General features: G+C 37.8%; 1 protein-coding gene across 1 annotated transcript in view; it reads left to right on the forward strand.

Moving 5' to 3' along the window:
- The first annotated feature begins 231 nt into the window (after positions 1-231).
- LOC129257122 (AP-3 complex subunit sigma-1-like) overlaps positions 232-17,321 on the forward strand; it is a 43,290-nt gene continuing 26,200 nt past the window's right edge. The window contains exon 1 of the mRNA XM_054895378.2: positions 232-668. Coding sequence (XP_054751353.1) covers positions 600-668 — 69 coding nt within the window. The 5' untranslated portion in view covers positions 232-599. The remainder of the gene's footprint in view (positions 669-17,321) is intronic.

Here is a 17,321-nt window from a genome sequence, read left to right on the forward strand (position 1 = left end):
AATTTGGTATCGCCTTAAAGCTTAGACATCTAGCAAAATGATGATGATAGAATTTAAACGGAAATTAATCCACGGAAATCCAAACGTTTCTAATGTAAATGCAAAAAACATGGATTATCATCATATTTCGAGGAACAATTATCCTATAAACCTCCTGAAATGTGTCTTTTATCTAATTTGAACCCTTTCTCACGTAAAAACAATATATCAGGATTATGTGGGTGCCATTTCAGATTCCTACATGAAAAACCCCCTGTGAAATGGCCTGTTTTTATAGGTTGTCATATGCACGGCATTTCGCAAAATGTCACATTTTACGATTTGAGGTAGGAAATCAACAACCTTTATGCAAATTCCAGAATGAAATATTTTGCTGAAGTATTCTTCAAAGTGTTGTCTTTCAGCTGGGCATGACAAAAATAAAAAATCTGAATTTGTCCAAAATGACTTTTGGCGCACTTTTGTTTCGCCCCGGCCCACTGTGCGCCGGTACCCGGGGCGGGCGGCCGGGCCAAAGACACCGGCTCGCGCGTGTGCTGTGTTAATCGATTGTCTACCCATCTGTCTTTTCTGGTCAATGTTATCTGACAATTTTCAAGATGATAAAAGCAATTTTAGTCTTCAATAACCACGGAAAGCCCCGGCTCGCCAAATTCTACACCCACTACGTAAGTATTGCAAGTCAATTTCTTAGATCATATGACATATTATCGTGTTGTAATTCTGGTTTTAATTACTATTTAATGAGTGAGAAAACGTACAGTCCCACTGGTTGAATACCATGCTGGGCCGCTCGTTTCTGCGACGAGCTCACCCACAGTCACACATGCATGCGAGGTTATGTGGCAGTGTATCCTATTGCCGGACACCTTTATTTCAGTGCTTTAAAAATGACAACTAGAGGAAATACAATCAAGAAAAAATCACACTTGCTATTCCAAATATGAAAATTATGAAAATGATAAAATTATTTTATATTTATTATTTACCAACCATTTTCTTTGCATCGCAGTTGCCGCATACCCACTCACACGTATTGCGAGGTTAGTACTAATACTCGCACCACGAACCGCGTTTGGCAGTGGATTTCTAACTAGTGGGTCGCGCGTGCTGGGATCTCACTTCTTGGGTCCACAACACACGACTTCTATAGCTTGATTTTTCTGTGCGCAGCAGCATGTAATGAACCCTGGCCTTGGGTGCCGCCACTCACACAAAATGCGAGGTTAGTATACTAAACCTCGCACAACGCATGTGATTTTATAGTGCATTTTGACGTTTTCATTCATCACACGAATGTGAGGGACTTAGACAGGAATAACCGTCGTTTCTGGGGATTTATTCAACAATTTCTGACATTTTACTGTAATCCCCATTTACCGACGGTAGGGTGTACGTGTGGGCTCGCATGTGTTCTCATTCCCTCCCTTTTGTCAATTCACAGTCCAAAGTTTGATGTAATTTTACACATCGAATTTACAATCTAAGGATGTATAAACAACAAACTTTTAATTGATGATATTCCAACATTTAAATACTTTAAACGATATAGATGAAAAAGGCATGAAAAATATACTTTACCGATGTTTAATTGGGTTGAACACGATAAAAATTGTCAAAATGGCAGCCAAACTATAAAATATTTACAAACGAACGTCAACAATCACGAATGTGATATCGATATTGCTTTCGATATTATACGATCTGCTCCATATGCGAACGAAACCGAAGATAAACGATACTAGTTATACTAGTACGAGTACTAGTTATAATCGCGATATATCGATTCGAGACATTAAGTTAATAACGACAATGACGTCATTCAAGATGGCAACTTGCAAGAAAAACCGTCGGGTCAGGTGAAAATGTCTTAGATGACAGATTTCTCAATCATCCAGAGGATTTTTTTCAATAACTCCGGCCCAAGGTATGCAATTACTTAAGTTATATATATTTCCCTGATAATGGAAACCATGAAACTTTCAATTTTGCTTAAAAAACAGTTTTAAATCGCGATCTATAAAACGCTAGTTCACTATACGTTGGCTGTAGGTACGGGGCCCCATCCCCTTCAGTCTATGTATGGTGAGTGGAGCCAACGTAGTTCAGCGGAACAACCAAAATACAGAGACTGAAGCTTTTGGTCTATGAGGGACTATGAAACGCCAAACCTTTCAATATCTTTCCACTATGTTAATCTTGATCGTATGATTTAGTTCATTTTTTAAAAAAGGAATAGGAACTTATTTATAAAAGTGTTTTTATCGCTTACCTCCAAATCTCAACCAGGATACTTCGCTCGGTCCGTCCTTAGTCATCCTTCGTACTGCGATGGAAATTATGCAAACAATTGAAATGCGAATTTTTCCTATCGAACATTCTCGATTCAAGTCGTCGGCGCAAAATAGGAAATTGTCCCAAAAATCAACAGGTTGCATCTCATGTATATACTTAAAGAGGGTCCTATTTGGTCAAAGTCGTGAGAATTGAAATATTGTATAATTCGAACAATAAAAGAGAAATAGTGAGTGACATTATTGACTCTCTCATTTAGATATCAATGAATTGTGCATGTAACTGTTTTGTGATAAATAAGCGAAACTTTAATATGTCATAACTTTCTTATTTTACATCCGATTTTGATGAAGTTTTCAGCGTTTAATTGTTTCATAATTCTCTATTTATTCAAACATTTTTTCTGGGATGCACTTGACCTTTAAGAGATTTTCCAATGAAAACAAAATGTTTTCTGTTAAAGTATAAAACCAGTGGCGTACCTAGGATTTTCCACAGGGGGGTAGCCTGGAGGCGTCTGGGGAGTGAAAGTATATACTGTACGTATGGTCACTCCCCTAACGCCTGGCGTTGTGATGTATAGACTCCTATGTACCGAGGGAAAAGGCAACTATAAAAATGCGCCAAACTGCTAGTTATGTTTAGAATCTGAGGTCACTAATGCTGTAAATGGGGAACAATATTGGTTGGCAATGTTTGGCAAAAAATGGATGGTAATGGTTATAAAAAAGACGAATAAATTATATGAAGTAATAAAAGTAGAAGAGAGTTTACTTACACTTGTTGACATCGCCATCTTTGATCCTTTGTTAATGCAACCTAGTTACGTGACGCGTATAGAGGGCGGCAAAATCATGAGCGGTGCTATCTTAAAAAGTGCTAAAATGTCCCGCTTCAACCACTGAACTATAAATACGTGGAAGTCGTGTACACCCAAGCAAAACATTGCCGGCGAACTCGATAAGTCACGTGACCGCCGCCATTTTGCTAGGTCAATTGTTCGAGAACGCGCCGTAGAAGGCAAGATGCAATATGTTTTCTCTATGTATTTCTAGTTCAGTGGTTGAAGCGGGACATTTTAGCACTTTTTAAGATAGCACCGCTCATGATTTTGCCGCCCTCTATACGCGTCACGTAACTAGGTTGCATTAACAAAGGATCAAAGATGGCGATGTCAACAAGTGTAAGTAAACTCTCTTCTACTTTTATTACTTCATATAATTTATTCGTCTTTTTTATAACCATTACCATCCATTTTTTGCCAAACATTGCTAACCAATATTGTTCCCCATGTACAGCATTAGTGACCTCAGATTCTAAACATAACTAGCATTTTGGCGCATTTTTATAGTTGCCTTTTCCCTCGGTACGTAGGAGTCTATACTTCACAACGCCAGGCGTTAGGGGAGTGACCATACGTACAGTATATACTTTCACTCCCCAGACGCCTCCAGGCTACAGGGGGGGGGGGCAAAATCGGCCGCCAAAAAATTTGACAAGCAAAAAAAAAAAAAAAACGGTCTTCAATAAAAAATAAAGGTTTTCTTACCAGAAAACAAAAATTGACACGCAAAAAAACAAAAAAAAGGTCTTCAATAAAAAATAAACGTTTTCTTACCAGAAAACAAAAATTGACAAGCAAAAAAAAAAAAAGGGGGGGGGGGACAATAAAGGTCTTCAAGCTCGCCGGGGGGGGGGGGGCAAAAAAGGTCTTTCAAGCTCCTCAGGGGGGCAGGGATATGTCTTTTGTATGGGTTGTGGCTCGTCAGGGGGGGGGGTGCAGACTCCCCTCCCCCGTAGGTACGCTAGTGTATAAAACAGAAGAGGAACATTTCCTTCACGTATTTTTATATCCAAAATATGTTGCCTTAGTATGGAATAATCACAATGACATAAAATGAAAATGGGTACCTTCCTAATGATCATTGAGATCAGGGGCCGCGGAACGGTTTTCAAAGTGGGGGGGCTGAGCCAAAAGTGGGGGGGCTGACCATGCTAAAAATCACAATCATATGGTCATTTTTACGTTTTTGTACACGGTTTTGGAAAAAAGTGGGGGGGCTGAAGCCCCCCTAGCCCCCCCGGTTCCGCGGCCCCTGGAGATTTCGCCTATGGAATCATTGTTTAATAATTTTCAAAGCTTTAAAAAGATGAAAATGTTCATTGAGAAAATATACATATATATATATATATATATATGAACAAAATGATAATGTCCCGATCGTTTCGCATTACGTGCGTTAGATTGCGGGCGTTTGTGTGTGTGTGTGTGTGTGTGTAGGAAGCAAGATGTTTGCACAAAAAAGGAGAGGGAAAGGGAAAGGAAAAGGGGAGGGGGAAAGGTAGAGGAGAGAGAGGGAAAAGGAGACAATAAAATAGAAAGAAAACAAAGGAAAGAAAGAGGGGAAGGGAGAGGGAAAGAAAAATGGAAAGAGCGAGAAAAGAGTAGGGAAGGGAGAAAGGAAAGAAAACTTTAAGGGAAAGGAAAAGCGAAAAAAGGAAGGGAAAGGGAGAGAAGAAAAGAAGGGAGAACGAAAATGGGGAAAGGGAGAGAATGATGAAGGGGATAGGAAAATGTCAAGTTTGAAGATCTAAATATTAACACTAAAACAAAATTGGACTTCCATATTTTATTCATAAAAATACCGTCTTTTTCATGATTATAAAGGTTCAACGTCCCTGTTCTAGGTCTATACTTCAGCATAAATCTACTGGCACTTCGCGCTTGAATTCTGGAGGTCATTCCTTTTTTAAAAGTATAGTTAATCTGTCGGACTTTTCATAAAGTCCGAATAAAAATCTTAAGCGCAAATGCGCTCGCATGATTTTTCATTTAGATACAGTCCTGTCATCAATATCAAAAATTATAAGCACGAGCTTCGCGCTGGCATCATTTTTGTAAGTGACATTTATGATGTTGTTCATATTTATAAAATGCTTAGAATGTCCATTTGTTGAGGTTTAAAGGGGAATCCAGCCTTGGCCATAAAAGTTGTGTTGGGAAGTAGAAAAATAAATTAAACAGAATGGTAAAAGTTTGAAAGAAATCGGACAAGCAATAAGGAAGTTATAGCTGCTTTAAAAATTGAGATCACTAATACTATGTAGATTTCAAATTGGCAACTGAGTAAGTAAATTATGACAAGAGGCAAGGACAACTTTCCCATAGGCCATGTACTTTATTATCAGGGATTTGTGGTTTTCTCCTTAGTACCCATTCCCCTTGGGCAGTAATCTAAATATAACCCAGGTAGTATATTGTTTTATGTCCTCATGAAAGAAAAATATAGTTTGAAATAAAACTTTTGAGAAAAATGACATTTTAGCCATAATATGTATTGGAGTACATGGAAGAGTAGTCCTTGCCTTACATAGGGACAGTGATTTTCCGTTTCTAAAAATTGCCTTTTCCGTTTCAGAAAATCTCAAATTCCGTTTCAGCATGTCTGAAAACGGAAATTCCGTTCCCCCATAGACTTTGTGTACATGAAAAATTGACAATTCCGTTTACATAGAAAACCAATACGCAATGTACTAACATCGCTCTTAAATCCATTTTAATCGAAGAGATTCGAGCTCAAAAACTATTTAAAGAAACATAATCAACATTAATACATCCTCACCTTTCATATTATTAGCATTATTATATGGTTACATGGGATTTTATTGCTGATTTGGGGACTTTTCAGAGATCGTCTTGAGCAGTCGACGACTTCCGCCTATCCGCCATTTTGGATTTGTTGAATCACCATGATCATTGTATCATGACCGAACGCAAGAGGGCAGCAACACATTGCCGTATTCTGCCTTATATGCGGACGTCAGTGTAAACTAATTTAGATACGATCTAGTGATGGAAGGGCTCTAGTGTAGTTACGATACAGGTGTTGATTGTCATGATTGTTGTTGCAAAGTGAGATCGTGTTTTTTTCAGTTGATATTCGTATTTTGTTGAGGATTTGGGATTAATTTCTGTTGATATTTTGTGCATTTTGAGAAAAAAACAAGTTTTCCATGATTTTCCGTTTGAAAAGCCACTTTCCGTTTCAAAAGGCCAATTCCGTGAATTCCGTCCGTTTTCCGCGATCGCGGAAAATCACTGTCCCTACTTACATCACTATCACATCCCATATGCGGCCAATTTGAAGTCTCCATGGGTATAGTGATTACCAATATTTACAACTTTTAAAAATTCATAACTTTCTTGCTGTTTGTCCAATATTGTTCAAACTTTCACCTATCAACTTGTCTGATTTTTCTTTTCCTTATAAAAACAAGTTTTTATTTGGGTTGGATTCCCCTTTAAATGTCCAAAAATTCAGCGCTCGCATCATTTGTAAGGTAAAAAGGCCCACCATTTTAATTGTTATACAAATGTGCTTATACAACGTCCAGAATGCAGTTCGGAATATTGAAAATAACTGTTGGTCTCGCTATTTCTGCCCGTGCGACAAGCATTTATTGATCATTTTGAATCATGAGATTCACCTTTAAAATATGATGAAAAAGTATCGTTAAGACTGAATTAAGAAAAAAAGAAGCTCACGTTTCACGCTTGCATTTTGATCCGTTAGCTTATGATAATAATGGTGACTTCATTAATATATTTTAGCGGACATGTCCACCTTTTGGTGCTTCAAGAAAAATAAACACAACACACAAATAATAATAGAAAACGAACAAGAATACAATAGATAGTTACCTATCCCACTCATGAATTCTTATTCAACAGTCCCCAAAACGTTTTTTTTTCGTGTTAGCTTATTTCATATATATATATATATATGTCTCCTCATTATGGTTATAAAAAGTGCTCAGAATGTTTTATTTTCAAGTCCTTGTATCATCAGAATTTTCAGCTCGGTCAGCTCTATCGCATTTTGATTACTATCCTGTTGATTTATTTACTTGAACAAAATATTTAAAATGTCCAGCTTTTAGAACAGATATCAAAAAAAGGTATTCACCTTTGATCATAGATGAGGAAGAAGAAAAAAGTGAAAAAAAATAGGAAACAAACTAACGAATTAATGTGACACAATTTTTCTTCATGTCAAGGCGACTCTTTACATTTCATCATCGCTGATGGCACTACAATCGAAAATACCGCTTGACAGCAAAAAAAAAAAAAAAACAGAAACAGGAAAATAATGCTGAGCGTCTAAAATGCAGCTAGCAGTACAAGCTGCAGATCGTAAACAAACGTCTTGTGAATAATATCGCGCGCCCTCTTTAGGCAAAAGTTGATACCCACGATCATACTGCGGCATCTACGTGAAGATCACGAGAAAATGCTTTTATTTTATTAAAAAACACACCAAAGAGAAGTCAAGAAATGATCCATATGGTTCGGTAAGTGTCATAGCACAATTAGAAACATTATTTAAAAAGGAATGGCATAGTTATTTTAGTAAAAAGTGTATGAAAGATTCGCGTGCACCATGTGCATATGAATCCTTCGCACGCGAGATGCATTGATCCCATGAGTGGGTGCCGCATACCCACCCACGGCTACATCTCACTCTCAGCCGCCGACTACAGAATAATTGAAGGCACGGCGCAGTCAACAAATAACGTTAATTTACGAAAAATTAATACGAGGACTTACAGAATGAAGTCCTTCTACGAAACTTACGAAATGATGTGAAGTCGATTCCTCATAATTTGATGAATATCCCTCAAAATGCGTCATTTAAGCGTTGATTTTTCTTCTCGTTGACAAAATACGAAAGCTACCTTTAATTCTAGCTCTCAAATTTCTTCGTCTAATGAGCAAAAGAGGGCGCGCGATTTATCTTCATATCAAAGACACTACAATTGAAAGACTAGACACAGAAATTATCTTACACGTAAATCGATGCAAAGCTTTACGCGAAGTCGGCAAAGTGTTCAATCTTTTTACTGTAAAGACTTTGGTGGAATGTTAATTGACAAACGAACGGTAGCACTTGCGGGGCTTTGTTCAAGGTACATAGAATAAAAAAGCCCTGGTGAGTAGCGGAATGGGTTTTGGCTAATATCATTCACGTTATGAAGCGATGTTAACAACAACTCTAAAATCCACTACAAAAACACGTTGGTTGTGCGAGGTTCGTATAGCATATACTAACCTCGCAATAGTGTGAGTGCCGCATACCCCTCCACGAAAAACAATTATTTTCGTGCGCGACAAATTACATCATGATTCCGGACGCGCGCCGGACGGGTAAAGATATCCTTGATTATAATGATGTAAGAACAAATTTGTGTGATTTTTTTCTTATATTATATCATGAGTAAATTCTAAGTTTTTATTTGCTTTTTATATCGAATCTGAGCAGATGTTGGTAATAAATTTGGGTTTGATAACTTATTTTATTTTTTCTTGTTAGCTGCATGTTCCATGGCACTTTCCAATAATATATGCTCGCGTTCGTATCGTGACGCTCGTCAAGTTCTATCGATGCGCTGCCAATCGACGGCTACTCACGGTAAACCTCGCGCACGGGTACCTTGAGAACTAGCCGTCGACGATCACCCACAATACACCACACCTCATCATTCGATCGAAGGAGTGGACGAGATTGAAATTCGGCAAATCAGGCCCATATTTCCGTTAGAAAATATATCAATCGTTAATGTAAAACTATGTTATATGATATTTTAAGCATTTTCTGTCATTTTAGAGATAAATAATGTAAAAGTTGGATTTTTTCGCCTTGTTTTTTAAATCTTGTTCTATGTATTGCTCTGTAAAATTGAATTGCGGAAGTCTTACGGTACGAAATTGTTTTCGAACGCGGTAATATGCGCGTCCGGAATCATAATGTGTCTGGTAATACAATACGTGACTATACTATAGCTAACATCCTACCCACCCCCTTGAGAGCCATTATTAAAAAAAAATTAATGTAAAATGCTGCTTTTACACGTGTACCCTCCCCCTTTTATTGGTGGCGGCAAGCCCCCAAAAATATTTTGGGTGGGTCCATCTAAAAAAAAAATAGGGTTATCAAATATCAACCAAAATTTTAGGGGGGGCCCATCTAGGGGGACCCAGCGAAACAAATTGACAAGGGGAAAAAAAGGGTTATCAACAGAAAATTTAGGGGGGTCTGTTTTTTTTTACTCCTCCCCCTTCATGCAGGTATATCCTGCCTGGACCGCCTCTACTGCAGCCTTTGAACAAAAAAACTTACACAGCTTGTAATACACAGACATACAAATTCAAATTGTTCAAGTTAAGTTTATTGATAAAATCCTGACATTGAAGGATCATCATAAAAAACAAAGAAACATAAGAAAAAAAAATAGAGCATAAGCATAACATAGTAACAACGAGGTACACACAACATACACAAAACCATATTTCATATTTTGCTCCGCCCCCCCCCCCCCGGCTCTCTCCCCTCACGCTTAAAGCCTGAATCATCCCATTTGTACTTGCATCAGTCAGCCACTCTCGTGATCACATGCACACACAGCATATCCACATTCAGCATTGCTGGAGTCATCGAGGTACATGCAACATGCAAATGAGTGTTGGCAGCCAAAAACATAATCTCATGAATAAATTAGCATGAATCACCCATGGCTACATCTCTGGCTCTGCCGCCGACTACAGAATAATTGAAGGCACGGCGCATTCAACAAATAACGTTATTTTCTGAAAAGTGAATACGAGGACTTACAGAATGAAGTCCTCCTACAAAACTTACCGAACGATGTGAAGTCAATTCCTCATAATTTGATGAATATCCCTCAAAATGCGTCATTCAAGCGTTGATTTTTCTTCTCGTTGACAAAATACGAAAGCTACCTTTAATTCTAGCTCTCAAATTTCTTCGTCTAATGAGCAAAAGAGGGCGCGCGATTTATCTTCATATCAAAGACACTACAATTGAAAGACTAGACACAGAAATTATCTTACACGTAAATCGATGCAAAGCTTTACGCGAAGTCGGCAAAGTGTTCAATCTTTTTACTGTAAAGACTTTGGTGGAATGTTAATTGACAAACGAACGGTAGCACTTGCGGGGCTTTGTTCAAGGTACATAGAATAAAAAAGCCCTGGTGAGTAGCGGAATGGGTTTTGGCTAATATCATTCACGTTATGAAGCGATGTTAACAACAACTCTAAAATCCACTACAAAAACACGTTGGTTGTGCGAGGTTCGTATAGCATATACTAACCTCGCAATAGTGTGAGTGCCGCATACCCCTCCACGAAAAACAATTATTTTCGTGCGCGACAAATTACATCATGATTCCGGACGCGCGCCGGACGGGTAAAGATATCCTTGATTATAATGATGTAAGAACAAATTTGTGTGATTTTTTTCTTATATTATATCATGAGTAAATTCTAAGTTTTTATTTGCTTTTTATATCGAATCTGAGCAGATGTTGGTAATAAATTTGTGTTTGATAACTTATTTTATTTTTTCTTGTTAGCTGCATGTTCCATGGCACTTTCCAATAATATATGCTCGCGTTCGTATCGTGACGCTCGTCAAGTTCTATCGATGCGCTGCCAATCGACGGCTACTCACGGTAAACCTCGCGCACGGGTACCTTGAGAACTAGCCGTCGACGATCACCCACAATACACCACACCTCATCATTCGATCGAAGGAGTGGACGAGATTGAAATTCGGCAAATCAGGCCCATATTTCCGTTAGAAAATATATCAATCGTTAATGTAAAACTATGTTATATGATATTTTAAGCATTTTCTGTCATTTTAGAGATAAATAATGTAAAAGTTGGATTTTTTCGCCTTGTTTTTTAAATCTTGTTCTATGTATTGCTCTGTAAAATTGAATTGCGGAAGTCTTACGGTACGAAATTGTTTTCGAACGCGGTAATATGCGCGTCCGGAATCATAATGTGTCTGGTAATACAATACGTGACTATACTATAGCTAACATCCTACCCACCCCCTTGAGAGCCATTATTAAAAAAAAATTAATGTAAAATGCTGCTTTTACACGTGTACCCTCCCCCTTTTATTGGTGGCGGCAAGCCCCCAAAAATATTTTGGGTGGGTCCATCTAAAAAAAAAATAGGGTTATCAAATATCAACCAAAATTTTAGGGGGGGCCCATCTAGGGGGACCCAGCGAAACAAATTGACAAGGGGAAAAAAAGGGTTATCAACAGAAAATTTAGGGGGGTCTGTTTTTTTTTACTCCTCCCCCTTCATGCAGGTATATCCTGCCTGGACCGCCTCTACTGCAGCCTTTGAACAAAAAAACTTACACAGCTTGTAATACACAGACATACAAATTCAAATTGTTCAAGTTAAGTTTATTGATAAAATCCTGACATTGAAGGATCATCATAAAAAACAAAGAAACATAAGAAAAAAAAATAGAGCATAAGCATAACATAGTAACAACGAGGTACACACAACATACACAAAACCATATTTCATATTTTGCTCCGCCCCCCCCCCCCCCGGCTCTCTCCCCTCACGCTTAAAGCCTGAATCATCCCATTTGTACTTGCATCAGTCAGCCACTCTCGTGATCACATGCACACACAGCATATCCACATTCAGCATTGCTGGAGTCATCGAGGTACATGCAACATGCAAATGAGTGTTGGCAGCCAAAAACATAATCTCATGAATAAATTAGCATGAATCACCCATGGCTACATCTCTGGCTCTGCCGCCGACTACAGAATAATTGAAGGCACGGCGCATTCAACAAATAACGTTATTTTCTGAAAAGTGAATACGAGGACTTACAGAATGAAGTCCTCCTACAAAACTTACCGAACGATGTGAAGTCAATTCCTCATAATTTGATGAATATCCCTCAAAATGCGTCATTCAAGCGTTGATTTTTCTTCTCGTTGACAAATACGAAAGCCACCTTTCTAGCTCTCAAATTTTTCGTCTAATGAGCGAAAGAGGGTGCGCGATTTATCTTCATATCAAAGACACTACAAGGAAAAGACTAGACACAAAAATTATCTTACACGTAAATCGATGCAAAGCGTTACGCAAAGTCGGCAAAGTGTTCAATCTTTTTACTGTAAAGACTTTGGTGGAACGTTAATTGACAAACGAACGGTAGCACTTGCGGGGCTTTGTTCAAGGTACATAGAATTTTCTATATTTTTTGTTTAATTTGTCATCGTTTTGAATATTTTCCAAAAAGTATTATCGTCAGCAAAAATAATAAAAAAGTACGTTTTTTAAGTTATTGCATTTATTGGGGTCTCTATTTTATCAAACAATTATTGGAATTGCGTATACAATGAATCATGAATCTAGTTTAAAAAATACCACCAAGCTGAATTAAGGTTGTGAACTGTATTAGCGCCACCAACGACCTTCTTTTTATTTCCGTGGAAGAGACGTGCGAAGCCACTTTCCAGGCGGAGGTAAGTGATTTTGCTCTTTTTTGTGTCCTTTTTAAATTAAAAAATATGTTAAAAATTGAAAATGGAACGCTTTCTACCAGAAAAAGCCCTGGTGAGTAGCGGAATGGGTTTCGGCTAACATCATTCACGTTTTGAAGCGATGTTAACGACAACTCTAAAATCCACTACAAAAAAACACGGTGGTTGTGCGAGGTTCGTATAGCATATATTAACCTCGCAAAAGTGTGAGTGAGCATGAATATGCTCCCCCATTTCTCTGCAAAAGATCATGATATGGCAACAAAAATTTAAAAGATTGTAGAAAAATGACATCAACTAGTCCTACTTGATTGTAGAGCTAAACTCCACTGAATATATATATTTACATGTATATACTTCATTTCATATGAAATAATTATATGCTAATTTATTCATTAAATAATATTTTCTGTTCTAATTCAGTAATTAAAGCTTGTAGAGTGCTAATTTTTGCCGTACGTATTCTTCATGGCATTTCTAACAATTTTTTTTTAGAAACAATTGATATCAAAGACGTTTTCTTACATATTTTTTCGCTTTTAAAAATTAAATCACATATTTCAGCATTTTGGGGGCTGACATGTACTACTAAATGTTGCATAATTTTAAAACCACATACTCTAGCACCATAATTTTGGACTCAAAAGTTGCACAAGACTTGAGGGAAAATATTCTTGGAATGACATGGAGCAATTTTCAAACATGAAATGTTTATTGCAAAAATTTTGAGGCATCACAAATATGCGGCAGAATGCGTTTTAAAAATTTGATCTTTAATTACCCATAACTCCTTAACGAATGGCCAAATTTTCTTAATTTTTTTTCGTTGCATTTCTAATGCCCCCATATTTTTGATGCCATGTTCCCTAAAAATCAATTTTATCATAACTACCCCACGAGACACTCTGACGAACTTCACATTCCACTTTACAGAACTTTACTGGCCAAAAATACATTCCTTTTCAACGGTCCTAAATTCTGGAACTCACTAGCTAATAATATTAAAGACAGTGTCTCCTTAAATTCATTCAAACATAAACTCAAACTTATCCTGCTTAATTCCTATAATTCTTCGCAACGGAACTAACACTTCATTATCTTGATTTTAATCATTACATTTTTCACTTTTATTGTTTTATCTTTTTTCAGCTGATATTGTCCAGTTATATCATCTTTTGTCATTTCACCAGATCAAGCTGGTTCGTGGTCAGCCCTTTCCCATTCTTAGTTTTCCTCCTTTTATAAAGTAGTTATCTTGTCTTGTACTGTCCTGTCTTTTGTTTTGTCTTGTCTTCTATGTCTTGTCATCCCCTCTCTCTCTTTCTGTTTTTTTTTTCTTTCCTTTCTTCTGTCTTGCGCAACACATCCTTTACTACGAAGACCTCTTTGTGTGAAAAGCTTTGCATTAGTTCAGTAATTATATTTGCATCCGTATGATTTCTTTTGATCTCTTTTTCTTTCCTGTAATACATATATGTACGCATATCAGAATAAGTCTACTATACTTTTATCATTTCCAAGGGGGATCCACACTTTACAAGCTTTGCTTTTTAGTGGATCCCCCTCATTTCCATTTATGCTCTATATTATACTGTTTTTTTTTTTTATTTTTTTTTTTACGAAGTAAGAATGCCCTTCTGTAAAATTGTACTTGATTTGTATTACTTTATATTACTTTGTATTATGTTTTGAATGGAAATGAAATAAAAAGAATTGAAATTGAAATGCAAAGACCTTTCATTTGATGTACATGTATCATTCGCCAATATTTATTATTATCTTAATTTTGGGGTAATATAGCTATATACTAACCTCGCAGTCGCACAATGCATGTGATTTCATAGTGCATTTTGACGTTTTCATTCATCACACGAATGTGAGGGAATAAAACACGCCAAAAAGTTCAACATATATCCACTACGTAATTTTCATCAATCACCTTACCAGGCATGCCAGGCCAGGTACTTAATTTTAAAAATATATTCGAAATTATTTCTAAAAATGATTTTTTAATGCATTGACAATAAATAGTCGGACCATAAGTATGCAGTCAGTGCCCAAACATTAACAATCAGATGAAAAAAAATCAAACACTCATGAATGATTATAGCATATAGCATGATCCCCTTCCCCTCGTTGAAAAGTTGAATGAAGATAAAGCCATGCGGAAACATTCATCTCTTGGGGGAAAATGACCCCCAATCTTTACTTTGTATTTTTTTTTTTTCTTATCAACTTCTCAAATTAACCATAAACAATGCGATGATCACTCTACTCCCCCTGTCCCATTACAGTCGTAAAACTTTGCATCCCCACTTGGTCTGTACGTTCATGGTCGAATGAAATCTGACCAATGAAATCATTGAAATCTCGGCACTTGCTCTTCAATCGGTGAGCTGAGTTTCGCGAGCAGACAATGCACGTGGCTGTATGTACCGATGCGACAATCAGCGACATGCGATTGGTGGTTTAGTTCACCTATCGAGCCAATTAGCGAAAGGGGCATTACATAAGCACGCTTTCTTCGACACGCCCCTGGCCCTACTATGCCTACAGTTCAGTGCACTGGCGCTGGCCGCCTCGTATGTGATGCAATGGCCAATCACGTTTGGCCGGACTGTATATATAAATATTCATGAGCTCAGAGTCCCGCACTGCATTGGCTGGACTAGCTGGTACTGTACTGTACTGGTATATGGTGTGTGCGAGCATAGTTTATTTGGCAAGTATCCAAAGAGTGGTCCAGGCATGGACAACAAGGAAGAGTCTCCATGGTAGAACTGTGACTGTGAGTTACCCAATAAATCTGTCATCAGATAATCAAATTCGAGATAATCGTTGATTCGTTGAGCGCTATAACTTTCATGTCAACAAGATAGAGATAAAATGGTTTGATGTGACAGAGGGCACGCGAGCACATGCAGTCAATCAAGTACAAATTGTCTACCGGTATGCTACCTGAATGAACTATAGCTTTATCAGTCATTACCGAACCCCGAACCGAACCAATGTTCGGCAAATTTCTGCCGAACCTAACCGAACCGAACCCGAACATGGCGCCTGACTTGCAGCACTAAAAAAGGTATCTTTTTTCGCTAGAAAGCTATACGGGTTTAGGGTAGGGTAGGCCCGTTTCGGGTACAAGTGTACACGCAGGGTCAAGTCAGTGCACGTGTACTAAATTCCATCACCGTGTACATGGTAGCATCTGCATAAAGCTTGCATGGGACTGTAAAGTCAGTGAACAAGTTCACAGCCTCACATTAAATCTTAGTTCTCAGACACTGCACATGTTTTAATCACTAATAATATGTCAATATATTTCAATTAACCTAGAGTGAGTTTACTTCCAAAATCGCCGATTTAATCCACATTTATTCTGGAGACTCAAGTTTTTGTACCACGAAATGGGTCTGCTCCGGTCTCGAAAGCTCGAAAGCGTTGCTCAATCACACTCAGAGCCAATTTGAGAATCAACAATTGCGACAGCGATCATTGCTACAACTTACGTGTTATACGCTCGTACACATGTGCTACAAGCCTACGAACAAACGCTCCTCAAATTGGCAATAAAATAATGAAAATCAATCGATAACTTCAGTTCACTTAATTCTGCAGCGATCTGTGCATGCACGTACGGTACAGTATACAAAATGCGCATCCAACGAACGTCGGCGCTAGCTAGGGCCCTGCACTGATTTTCTTTTGCATTCTTTATTAATTTAATGCGCTGCTAAGCTGAGTAAACTTTTGAATTGCACCAATTTTTGTCTCACCTGCATAGCAGAGTGAGACTATAGGCGCCGCTTTTCCGACGGCGGCGGCGGCGTCAACACCAAATCTTAACCTGAGGTTAAGTTTTTGAAATGACAGCATAACTTAGAAAGTATATGGACCTAGTTCATGAAACTTGGCCATAAAGTTAATCAAGTATTACTGAACATCCTGCCTGAGTTTCATGTCACATGACCAAGGTCAAAGGTCATTTAGGGTCAATGAACTTAGACCATGTTGGGGGAATCAACATCAAAATCTTAACCTAAGGTTAAGTTTTTGAAATGTCATCATAACTTAGAAAATATATGGACCTAGTTCATGAAACTTATACATAAGGTTAATCAAGTATCACTGAACATCCTGCATGAGTTTCACGTCACATGACCAAGGTCAAAGGTCATTTAGGGTCAATGAACTTTGGCCGAATTGGGGGTATCTGTTGAATTACCATCATAACTTTGAAAGTTTATGGATCTGTTTCATGAAACTTGGACATAATAGTAATCAAGTATTACTGAACATCCTGTGCAAGTTTCAGGTCACATGATCAAGGTCAAAGGTCATTTAGGGTCAATGAACTTTGGCCAAATTGGGGTATTTGTTGAATTACAGCCATAAATTTGAAAGTGTGTTGGTCTAGTTCATAAAACTTGGACATAATAGTAATCAAGTATCACTGAACATCCTGTGCGAGTTTCAGGTCACATGATCAAGGTCAAAGGTCATGTAAGGTCAAAGAACTTTGGCCACGTTGGGGGTATTTGTTGAATTGCCATCATATCTCTATAAGTGTATTGGTCTAGTTCATAAAACGTGGAAATAAGAGTAACCAAGTATCACTGAACATCTTGTGCGAG

The sequence above is a fragment of the Lytechinus pictus genome, chromosome 3 (assembly GCF_037042905.1).
Source record: "Lytechinus pictus isolate F3 Inbred chromosome 3, Lp3.0, whole genome shotgun sequence".
NCBI classification, from domain to species: domain Eukaryota; kingdom Metazoa; phylum Echinodermata; class Echinoidea; order Temnopleuroida; family Toxopneustidae; genus Lytechinus; species Lytechinus pictus.